The following is a 12,021-nucleotide window of genomic DNA, read 5'->3' on the forward strand; positions in this document are numbered from 1 at the left end:
TGAGGAACAAGTCCACTCATAAAATCTACACATCTAATCCAATTTACTGCTTCTCATCCCTTGTCAGAAAAGCAAGTAATTTATTACTTGCTTTTATTATTTTCCCTGGCTCAGAAGCAGCAGATAACTGTGTCTTCATACTGCAATATAACCTGCCAGTTCAACAAGACACCCTCGATGCGATATGTTAAACCATTTGCTTTGAGTTGTAGAACTTGTCAACATATTTCAAAGACATAATCAAATATCTTTCATTCCAGCTGTACAGAAAAGGGGGAATCCTAACGTAGGGGTGTGATGACAGTGTAGGAAGATGAAGAGCTAACATTAGACTGTGGAAACCTAAAGGAAAGCAACTACAAGGAAATTCCTACAGTAATCTTGGCACACCCTGGGAAGGGAAGAGAATAATTTTGTCTACTGTTTTGGAAGCAGCTGGCAATTGATCCTCCAACCTCAAGTTGCTCAAACCAGATTTGTAATGGGCCCTTATAAACAGTGGGACCTGTGAGTAGAACTAGAGACTGTTCAGCTCTTAGCATGCAGAGTATGGTGTCTTAACAATGACAACAGCTAAACTCCTACCCCCTTTAAAATCCACACAATAAACATTTGGAGAGAGGTTTTTACTGGGTCTAATCCAGCTTTTTGGCTAAAGAATTTAGGAAAATGCTTAGGGGTAATAAAGTTGTATGTATTCCACTCACTCTACATACACAGCTAAAACAGGCCAGAGGCTTCTCAGTAAAAGCCCTGAACATTTGGATAGTGGTATTTCTTCCCAGTAAAAATACTTACTCCTCCTTAGCTTCTCCTTAGAATATGGCAGACTTTTACAGCACTGAAATTAGCATCATTTTTTTTACAAATTGAATAAAGTAAAACCAGTAAACCCAATCAAACTTAAAAATTAACAGGAGTTGTTGTTTCAGGGACGAGTTATATATATACATATAGATATATACACACACACTAAAAATCAGATATTCAGAGTTCTGGAAATTCAAGCAGGAACTTTACAAAAACAGTAATGATTTTGTTATTTCTTTGCTCCTTTCCACTTACTCCAGAACACTCCTTCCACCTTGCAAATCACAGAAAGAGGAGCCTGGTTTCTTAGCAAAGTCTCTAAAGGGGAACTTTTTAGCCCTTTCATTCTGTGTAGAATTTATCACATACATAAAAGCAGACTATGGCATTTTGCATTTTGTATAATGACCCCATCACAGTGGACTCCTGCCCAAGAAACTTAGAAATACTTAAATTTCAGTGCTCAGAATCACAAGGAGAAAGAAGCAAATTTGTTTTCTTACCTCCAAATTGTAGAGCACTCTGAAGGTGGACATGCCTGGAGCAAAAGATCTGAAAAGACTTTCTAGTATTGAACTAGCACTGGGTTGATGTTGGTGTTTTGAAGACAAGGATGGTGATTTTGAGGACTGAGAACTGGATTCTGACAGCAGTGTTTTCTAGGGAAAAAAGCCACAGAAGAAATATTTTGAGACTCCTGTGTTTTGCTGTAATTGGCAATACATTTCCTATAATCCCTGTAATAACCCTCTCACCTCTGGCTGCTTGGAAATAAGTCAATAATCCTTAACATGAGCATTATTTTGCAGTAGAGTTTCAAACCCTTAGTGTATTATAATCTGACAGGGAATTTAAGATACCTAGCAGTAAAATCCATTTTGTGAAGCTCACCAAGATTAGTTATTGTTTAATCCATACCTTCCTTCCCAGGGAATCAAGCTGATCAAGAGCCTCCTGAATAGCTGGGTCAGTGGGAATCAAGAGCAGAAGTTTCCTCACTCGCAGTGTTATCCTGAAAAGTTATCAGAAGTTACTTGCACAAAACAGGAGCTCAGCCACGCTGTGGCCTGGTGGATGCCTGCACACTGCAAAGTAAGAAGCTCTTCAAACTCTGCAGTGTGAGCAATTCTTCAATATTTAGTAACCATTTAATTTGCTTACCTTGGCTCCTCTAGATTGGCAAGTTGGTAAAGCATATCAAACACGTTACACACGAGAGCCATGACTACTCCAGGGAGGGATTTCTCCTGAGAATTAAGCAGAAATACAATGGTCTTTTTCTCCTCTTTCTCTTACAAGTAAATTTAAGAGAGCTCTTCACTGAAGCAAATGATCCAGACGCCAATCTGCCCCACAGAAATCCCAGTTACTGTCTAGGCTGAGAAAACGCTTGAATTTTTATATTGCCTCATTTATCTTTTAACAATCAAGTTTTGAAATCGACTGTTAGTTAGCGTTGACAAACAAAATACAAGGCAGACCAGGAGTGGTCTCAACATGCTGGTTGATGCTTCTTAGTTTATTTTCATATTGTGGCTTTATGAATACTGAAAATCTGGAAATCTCTACCCTTGACAAATACAAAATCTCAAAATTAAATTGGATGGGTTTTGTTTATTTAAAAGACCCTGCAGAGATGAATAAACATCAAACAGGCTACAATAGGTGACAGATTATAAAGTTTGCATGCACGAGGGCAATTGTGTATTTAGATGATTTGTTTCAATTGCAGTTTGAAAGCAAAACCAGATTACTACAGACTGGATACTCAGCTGATGTAAACAGTTTCTGTCTCATCTTACTGGAACTCCTACAGTCTCCCCCAACTATTTCCCCTTCAGGCACAATCTGAGAGAAGGCTTCAGGCTGTACCTGTTCCATTGCATATGATGAACTAAACACACTACTGCTGTTGCTGGAACTGGTTGAGGAATCTGCAGAGCTCCCTGATGGAGTCCCACTTCCTGATGTTTTTACTGTAAGGATTTGTTCATCAGAGAAGCCCAGCTGGTGGAGTAGTTTCTGATCTTTGTTTACTGTTAACTGCAAGAAAATATTTACCATTTAGTTCTGGAAAAGACTCAATTTCATAAAGAATGGGAATTCTTTGTAGTTAACATACCAGACTGTCATTGGCAAATATCTGTATATTATCCACAGGTGAATTCAGCATCTTTGCTATCTTCCACCTGACGCTCCCTACAGTTTCATTGCTATGAGCCTGTAAAATTAAACAACACTGGATCAGTAAGTCTGTTCAAGCAGTAAATGCCAAGAGAATAAAACACAAATCTTCCATTAAAGTCTTCCTGGTCCTCTGCATAGGGTGGTAAAGGTATTGTCTATAAGAGAACGACAGGGTAGGACAGCAGAGAAACGCTCCAACAACCACACTAAGCCAAGAACTTATTTTTTCCATTCCAGAATGATGATCAAAATACATTTAGTCTACAGACACTTCCATATACAGACTTTTAACATTTTCAAGTAGAGTTTTCAAGTCTGGAGTCCTTGTAACCATCCTTCTCTGTTCAGTCCAGGCATAAAAACCCCCACGAGTAGCTACATGATCAACAGCCTACAAGACTAGCTACATGATCAACACACATACCCTGTGCATACCCACCTCTATGGTAAAGGTATCTTTGGTAGACTCGTATGTAACATTAAGTGTTAAAAGATGTCCATGGAAAGAGGCACCATGAGGTAGAATAGTTCGGGGAACTGAGTAAAGGTCCTACAGGAAGAGAAGGATCACAGTAAATGCCACCCTTGAAAACAAAGATATTTCTGTGATAGTAGGTACCTAGGGCTGAATATGTTTAAGTAACTTTTATTGTTTTTAATAATACTGCAAGTTGTGTTCTTAGCCCTGCCTAGTAAGAAATTACACATCTTACCTCTATTGTTATCACGTAACGCTCTGCCAACAGCAGCAGTCTCTCAATTATTACAAGTTTAGTTGACCTAAAGAGAAACATTGAAAACAAGAGTAACTTGTTTCAGAGATTAATTTTCAACGCCCACGGGTAACTACCATGAATTGGCTGTTTTAAAACATAACTCCTTAAACGTGGAGTTAATTCAGCAGAAATTAACTAGGAAAACAGGCCAAGAAACTTGTATTATACTCCTTGAGATGTTTCCAGCTTCATGTTTCTAAAGGACCCACCCTATGCTCATACATTTAAAATACACACATATTTAGGTATGCCTAAGTTTAACTAGAGGTTGAAAAACCATCCTTTTTCTCTTCTCATTTAAAAAGAACCCAAACCAAACCAACTGCCCCAGAAATATTACGTGACTAATAGGTTGGTAACAGCCTGTGGGTTTTTTTTGGTTGGTTGGTTTTGGGGGACTGAGGCAGGGTGTTGGTTGTTTTTTTCTTTTTTTTTGGTTTAACTTGTTTCTTGGACTTTTTAAATACAGGTTTTTCAACCTGAAACTCAAATTGCATTGTAATTGGAATATTCAACTGAAAACCCAACAGAATATACAACTACCAACTATTAAGAACTTCATTAGCACTCAAAAATTATGTGGGCAGCAGATGGGAGCAAATGTCTCCTGTCACATTTATTCCTGGAGAGGTAGGCCTACCTGTAAGGAGACTGAACTGAGGTTGCCACCGTAGGCATAGCAGTTGCTGTAAGCATTTTTGTAGCTCTTGTCACAGCATGTGTTAATGTTGGACCACCAAGTGCAGAGCTGGCTGCCTACAACACAAAGTACAAGTGCTGCTTTACATGGACAATCAGTATGTCCTGGAAAACTAGGAGGACAAAAAAATATTTGTGGAAAGAAATTTTTTCTTTAAATGGAATTATCATGGACAACTATTCTTATTCTAAGATACAAACCCAAAAAGATATAGGTACGAGAACAATTAAAATTCGTCCTTTACCTCTAATCGTGTGTAGCAATCAGCAATGAATTTCTTGTGCAGTGATACTGAATCCTAAAGATAAAATGTACAAATTAGTTAGATCTTAAAGCAGAATCGTAAACTGACAGAACACCAAAAATTACACATTTGAACATGCAGAATATCAAGGCTCTATGAATGTCAAAGCACTTTCATGTACACATATATGCCTACCTTTTTCAGTCTAGGAGTTAGATTAATATAGCTGTAATTTATTATCAGTTGAATAGCTTCATTGGCAATTTCTTCATCAGGTGACTCCATTGCAATCTTCCAAATGAAATCCATCCCTATTAATTCCAGTTTTTCTACACTCTACACAAAAAAGAACAACAGTAAAACATGACCGGATTTCTTACACAACAGTTAGTTGCATCACAGGGACAAAACAGTCTTCCATCTGCTGGAAAAGCATCTTTTGACTGAAACAATTTTCTTTTGCAACATGCTGCCAAACTTTGGCACAGTGCCAAAGTGAAATCAACAGCTGCACATTTGTATACTTATACAAGAAAAAAAAAATGGTTTACCAGTGGATAAACAAGTTCCAAAGAACAATCTCAGTCAAACAATTGAAAAATTAAAGAGTTTAAAGGCATGGAGAAATTCAATCTAGAATGGAATTTGTTTCAAAAAAGTCAACACAGTAACTAACCACACAATAAACCATCACAAAATCTGCTATGATACTTGGCAAAAAATTCTGCACTTGAAGTAAGTTCTCTGTGATAAAGATCTAAAATGCCTATCGAAAACTACTTAACATATAACCATTAATTTAACAAAGACATTGAAGGATCAGAGTTAAAAATTATAGTAGCTTAGAATTTGAATATGGTAAGCCTAACACTTATGCAAAGAAGAAAAATAAAAAATAATTTCAAAAAAGAGTATTTCCATCCTAGGGAGAAGCAAAAAACACACACCAGGATTGAGGATTATTATAAAAAAGTAGTTAACTAATTCCTCCTGCAAAGTTTTAAAAGTTACAAACCAGCTTCCAGCTACCAATTGCTGAATTTTAACTCTTGAAATAAACTGTCAAGTTTCAGTTTCAGAATTTAACAATGTTAATGCTAGGACAATCTACATATTAATACAAACACGACCATGTCAAACAGCTGCTCAATAATTCTTGTCTCACAATCTCCCATCCACAAGAGGCCACAGGTTGTACACAAGAACAAACTTGCCAGAACACTCACCAGTTGAGTTCCTTGCCTCTTCAGTCGATGGTCACAAAGGTTCACATTTTCAAAGAAAGTCTTAAATAAACTAAAACCTGAAAGTGAAAAAGAGCTGCAGCTTGTTATTCAGGTCAGGCTTAGCTTCTATGTTTTTTTTAAAAAATTAAAATAAATACAGGAGATAACCTTTTCCCTCTACAAGTACTAAACCTGAAAATTACAGAAAAAGACCCCTCTATTATATTGATTTATAGAACTAGTTAGGTGTTTAAACTGAAGGCTCAGGAAGCAAATTTCTGGTATATATCTCAAAACCAATCTGTAGGTCCCTTCCAACTTGGAATATTCTGTGATTCTGTTGACCAAAGCCATTTTCTTACCATTCATAGTAATTTCGTATGATTCCAGTTTAAGAATTTTCTCTTTGAAGAGCTGTTGCTGTACATCACTCTCCAGATCATGCTGTCCTTTCGTAAACCACTCAAAGCACATCTGTGAACGAAAGGCAGATGTATTTTTACCCTACTGTCATGTCAAATATTTTAGTTTTATATAGCCAATGATGTCAGATATCACAGTAACTCATCATCTTACAGAAGTTTTGTCTACAGCAAGAGGTTCGAAATCTCATCTTCTGGTAACCTCACACATTACAGAGGCTGTCTTGCAGTATTAGGGTACTTCATAGTCATCTTTCACCCAAATAATGCTGAATGTCTCTTATGACTGCACAAACCTACACATAAGCCTTTTCAAACCAACATCTGTACACCTGCAACTAATATACTGGCCAACATCTCTTCTCCAGTCAAATTTCATGATAAAAGAGCATCCTAGTTGTAAGTGAACATCTAACAGTGGCTGCACCCTGCCCACACAAAACATAAAATTCACATGTCTTGACAAACACATGTGCTATTTATGATTCATTAAGATTCCTTCTGCAACCACAGAAACCAACTTTTCAAGTTTTTCTTACCTCTCGATCCAACTCACAAACATCCTGGCCAGTTACAAGGCATTCCCAGATCTCCTTGGCACGATTCCAGCCCAAATAAAGGGTGGCTTCTTGCAGAAAAAATGCCAAAAATTTTAGATGTGCCTCCAAATACTGAGAAAGAGGAAACAAAAACTCAAGCTGAAGACTTTTCCTTCTGAAACAAGAACTTAGAGCATTCTTTTTTTTTTTTCAAATACAGTTGTCAAACAACAGTTCACTTTGCAAGGCTGGAAAATAGAAATTGTTTCTGCAGTGGTATTCTATTCCATATTATACAATATTCTACTTTATACTATTTTTAACATTACTACTTCTGATTACCTTCCTATAAAGCAACATTGAAGTCTCATTGGATTTGCTATTACTTTCCTGATACTGATATTATTTAACACTCGTTAAATGTATGTGTGGCTTCCATGTCCTAACTACCAAATCTATTTCACGTAGCAAGAACTTCACACCAAATTCAAAGATATTGCCTCTGCTGGAGTAGTTGAAGTGATGCTGATGGAGAAGCTGAAGCTGCATAAGCTTGGAGACAGGACATCCTGGGCAAGGGGAGATCCAGGTCTCAAGCACTTAAAAGACTTTGCTAAGGAACTTTTAGACTGTGATGTTTGGACACCCTTACTCCACAATATAATAACAAGCCTTAACAGATGAGTATCAGAACTATAAATAAAAACGAGTGTAGTTACTCATCAGCAAATTACAAAAATGAAACGACCCCAATCTTATGCTACTTGGTCAGTGATACACTACATCATGCTGCCAAAAACCTAAGACAATAAGAAATTCAGGGTTCAGTACCTCCCGGTAGGTGTATCGGCCATCCACCAGTGTTGCTCCAACAAGCCCTCCTGGACCTGCCACAGATGCAGCCAAACGGTGACATGATATTAAGCTTCCTGTCACCAACTTCACTATTTCAAAGTTTTTCTTTAAATCTTGAATAATGCTCTTGGCAATAAAAAAAAATTAAAAAAAAAAAAGTTTTTTAAAAAAATACATAAACAGTATATGCACACAGCAATTTGCTCTTAAACAGACACACACCTCTAATCAAAAGGAGGAATGTGCCCCATCAGAGTCAGTTGTACCCCTTCCAAGCATTTAAACCCCCTGATGTTGGTGTTTTCAGCATGTGCTGAAATCCATGTGCTGCAGATTGCAGACGAAGCCCCACACCTCCACTCAGCCACTCTACAACCCATGTGACTCATTGGTACTTTAGTCTGTTTTCCGAGAGTCAATGTCAATTCAGTTAGAAAGCAGCTGGTCTAAACATTAGCCATTGTTCATTTCTTAACAGAAACATGCCCATTAATTATTCTACAAAAAGCTGAGAATGAAATAAATTAGTCCTGCCACAGCAAACAGATTTATATACACATATCCACACACAAATGGACAGCACACAACAGTTTGTTTATGCTACCTCTAATTGAACAGTTTGTTTATGCTACCTCATTAAACTACCTGTCAAAGTATTTATTAGTTAATCTTTTATTCTAAATTCAAACTTCAATGTTTTACAGAAGCAGAGCCAAACAGACATACACAGGGCTTTAAAAATCATCTCATCATATATCCTTACCTTGTCTTGTTTTTGGTACGTTTGCTTAATAAATGAACGCGTGATTTCATGGAGCTGACGTAGTGCTGGCACCACCCACACAAACTGAGGATTATTGTGCTGGGATGACTAGTAGTAGGAAAGGTAAAAACAATTACACATGTGGTACATGCCCAACAACAGATCAACTTTCCTCTCAGACTCCTGGAAGACTAATGATGTCTATTAATGCTGCTGTTTCAAAACAACAGCTACGAGCCCTGCAGGCTCCAGTTACTTGTTCCTGGTCCCTTTCCAAACACACTCATGGTGCTCTTCTTCACTTTCTACAAGAAGTCCTTTGACACACATAAGCCATTTGGTTATCCCTGTTATTCAGCCCAAAGTACCAGCTCCTTGCTAGAGAACATGCAAATTAAGTAGCCAAAAAGAACTCAGTTGCACCAGGGAGAGATGATAAACCACCACCTTCCTCAATTACAGGAGATGAAGCAGGCCTAAAACAGCATAAAAGGGTAAATTCAGTCAAATAATGTTACTTACTGCTAAAGCAAGAATAATTAAAAAAAGAATCTCAAATACTACTAGGGGTTAAAAGAAGAAATTTCTGATTGGTGCTGCAAGGAGCCCCTCTGATAGGAAGCAAAGGGTTCTTAAGCTGCATTTTGAAAGAGATCCTACAAAGAATAACCCTCCTACCTCATTGTTAGACCTGCTCATCACTTTTCTGGAAGGCTTCATTTTCTGTAAAGTTTGACCACACAAACCAGTACTGAGGTTGCTTGTTCAGAGAAGTGATGTCTGGTTTAAATACTGACAACAACCAATACCACCTATACACTCAGAGAGGTTAGAGGAACCTGCCCATAACAGGTAGCTCTCCACTGAAGAATCCCTCATGTATTTGAGAATGCTGCCTCAATATTACATTCCCTCCCAGTTTATGTCTTTATGTCCCCTAATGAAGGGAAATAAGAACACAATGTATTTTAGAAGTCTGCTGTATGGTTACTCCAATCCCTTCTAGTTTACAATTACAGCTTTTGTTAGTGCTTCCCACTGCAGCACCTCTGTAAAAGCCTTGCCAGAATATAATTAAAAGGAATGAGATTAGGAAAGCATAAGAGAAGATCCAAAAGAAAAAAACTACAACTTTCAGACACTGAGAATCCAAGATTTGAAATCCATATTCATGAGCACACAGAAGTGTGATCAATATCGAGAAGCAACATTCCATGCCTTCTGAACAACTTACGTCCTCTACAGATGCTGCAACACAGACAAAACCTAATTTATCATGAAAAAAATGAATGTAAAAAGTACAAGCCTTTTTCTTTATTTAGACCATACTTCAGACTGAAAAAAAGGAGACAGGAGCATTCCTGCAGGCCTCAAGAAAAACTGCCTGCTATGTGAACAGTGCAGATAGAATATATGCAGTCTTTTAAGCCGTGCACATCTCTGCTGCTGCAAGGAAACAGCACAAGCAGCTGTGGGAATGGCTTCTTTATGTTATGTGAAGAGAGTTCAAGTATTTTATTAAAATATAAAACTACTACAATTTAAATATTGATTTGCATTTTGAGACTTAATGGTCATGCCAGAACACATGCTTAACTCAAAGAAAACTAATCTAGGCTTTCACATGAAAGGGACAGTTAAAATACTGACATACCTTTATAGTGGTTCCATTTGCAAATTCTAACCTTGGGCCCATCCTGGTAGTTTCCCATAAACTGATCACTCCTTGTGCTGAAAATTTGCTTAAAACAAAGGCAAGAGACTTACTATGAGTCTCATGGTCAACAAAGTGGCTCACACAAAGCCTACCCCTCTCGTGGACTCCCCAAGGTAAGAACTTACAGATGGGACACACAATTTGTGTATCTTGAAAGAAAGGGCAACATCAAGGCTAGTAAGATCTCATTTTGGAAAAGATAAAATAATAAACCAACCCTCTTTATATCTTCTATGCATTTGATGATATAGCTTCTTTTGATTGCCTCTTTCACTGCATAAGCATCACTGAGGATTGTGAGATGTTCCTCCAAGGCCTGCTGAATAAGACTACATGGTAATGTTGGAAGATGAGCCAGCTCCCAAAGTACCTCCAGAACCTAGAGGAAGAAGTGGAAGAGTAGTCAGGACCCAGGAAGCACAGAGACTAGCAACTCTGCATTTAATAAACGAGAAATTCAAACTAAAACCATTCACGTGCCTTTCCAGTGGTTGTTTCCACACGTGCTTCTCGACCGATGCGCCCGATCAGGCTCAGCAGCTTCTGTCTCACCCTGTCACTCTCTGTCTCCCAGCTCTGGATAGCAAAGAAATCACCAAGCAGTGTTAAGTCTGTTAAGTCTCAAACGTACACAAAAATGTAATTCACAACTGTTTTACTGCAGGAAAATCAAGTATAAACAAATATGTTTCCACCATATGTATTTCCTTATTTCTGTTACCGGGAGTTACAGGACTAATTTGCCCAACTCTTCTTTCAAACATAAAACTATTAGAGAATAAATATAAAATACTTTAGGTACCTTAGGACTGGCTATATAATGGCTATAAAATCTAAGTCAATTAGCGATACAGTAACAGATTAGGCTTCTGGGATAACATAAAAATTAGTAGGAAAAGTGTTATAGCCAATTTTTATATTTGTATAGAAAATACAAATGCATTCATGGCATTTGCCTTTCAATACACTGGATGCAAAAGTACATCTCATCAATTCTCTTCCTAAGGAATGTAAATTCATATGAAAACTTACCTTTTGTATTAAAACAAATAAATGGTTGAGCTGATCAGAACTAAACTTCACAGCAGCTGCAGCAATAATGGTATGTATGTTTTCAATCACAGTAGAGGATTGTCCTGACTGAAAAGAAGAAGGAAAACACAAGAAGGTAGGTCTTTAACCCAAATGAGATAGAGAAAAACCTTCATGTAAGCATTATTCTACTGTTCATGCTAATGAGAAAGAATAGCAGCTTTTGACATGTTAGAAAAACAAGGTCAAAATAACTGTCTGTGCTCCTCATTTGCCTGGCAGAGAGGTCTGGTCAGAGAGAAGTAATTCTAAAGCAGGAAAGAAAAAATCTGCCATTATTACAGCAGTTTCTACCTGCTGCAGTGGGAGTAATACAAACATCACCATTTTTATTGCTCGGTGAAGTTCATGTGCGGGGTGTTGCATCTCTGACATCCTATAAGGCTTTACTCAAAAGTGAGCAATACAAAAATCTCCTCCCACACGGATGGAGGCACCATGGTAACAACAGCCAGAGAGGGGGAGGAAGTTTTGTGTTTTATTAAAGAATAAAAGTGAGCGAACTAGAATCATATTTCAGCTCTACCAAGCATTTAAAGACTTGCTGCTATGCCTGCACATACAGCAGGGCTGACAACATTCAATGAGTTTAGTCTGAAACATCAACATTTGGACAGAGAAGAAAACCATTTCCTGCAGGGGAAGATTAGTTTTTCGTCAAAGTTTCCACGTGTCATTTGCATTAAACAT

The 12,021-nt window shown here is 37.7% G+C and overlaps 1 protein-coding gene across 2 annotated transcripts in view; it reads right to left on the bottom strand.

The window, feature by feature from the left end:
• Positions 1 to 12,021, bottom strand: part of USP24 (ubiquitin specific peptidase 24) — a 62,921-nt gene that overhangs the window by 27,596 nt on the left and 23,304 nt on the right. The window contains exons 13-31 of one of the 2 annotated variants that reach the window (XM_027648886.1): positions 11,272 to 11,379; positions 10,720 to 10,815; positions 10,457 to 10,618; positions 9,201 to 9,245; positions 8,523 to 8,630; positions 7,736 to 7,885; positions 6,905 to 7,036; positions 6,306 to 6,417; positions 5,944 to 6,020; positions 4,913 to 5,053; positions 4,718 to 4,771; positions 4,414 to 4,529; positions 3,711 to 3,777; positions 3,437 to 3,547; positions 2,933 to 3,031; positions 2,683 to 2,853; positions 1,972 to 2,057; positions 1,729 to 1,822; positions 1,314 to 1,469 (exon numbers count right to left, since the gene is read on the bottom strand). In XM_027648886.1, the coding sequence (XP_027504687.1) occupies positions 1,314 to 1,469; positions 1,729 to 1,822; positions 1,972 to 2,057; positions 2,683 to 2,853; positions 2,933 to 3,031; positions 3,437 to 3,547; positions 3,711 to 3,777; positions 4,414 to 4,529; positions 4,718 to 4,771; positions 4,913 to 5,053; positions 5,944 to 6,020; positions 6,306 to 6,417; positions 6,905 to 7,036; positions 7,736 to 7,885; positions 8,523 to 8,630; positions 9,201 to 9,245; positions 10,457 to 10,618; positions 10,720 to 10,815; positions 11,272 to 11,379 (2,085 nt within the window). The remainder of the gene's footprint in view (positions 1 to 1,313; positions 1,470 to 1,728; positions 1,823 to 1,971; positions 2,058 to 2,682; positions 2,854 to 2,932; positions 3,032 to 3,436; positions 3,548 to 3,710; positions 3,778 to 4,413; positions 4,530 to 4,717; positions 4,772 to 4,912; positions 5,054 to 5,943; positions 6,021 to 6,305; positions 6,418 to 6,904; positions 7,037 to 7,735; positions 7,886 to 8,522; positions 8,631 to 9,200; positions 9,246 to 10,456; positions 10,619 to 10,719; positions 10,816 to 11,271; positions 11,380 to 12,021) is intronic. The other variant, XM_027648887.1, reaches the window with a different exon arrangement.

Source organism: Corapipo altera, unplaced genomic scaffold, assembly GCF_003945725.1.
Source record: "Corapipo altera isolate COAL_440 unplaced genomic scaffold, ASM394572v1 112, whole genome shotgun sequence".
NCBI classification, from domain to species: domain Eukaryota; kingdom Metazoa; phylum Chordata; class Aves; order Passeriformes; family Pipridae; genus Corapipo; species Corapipo altera.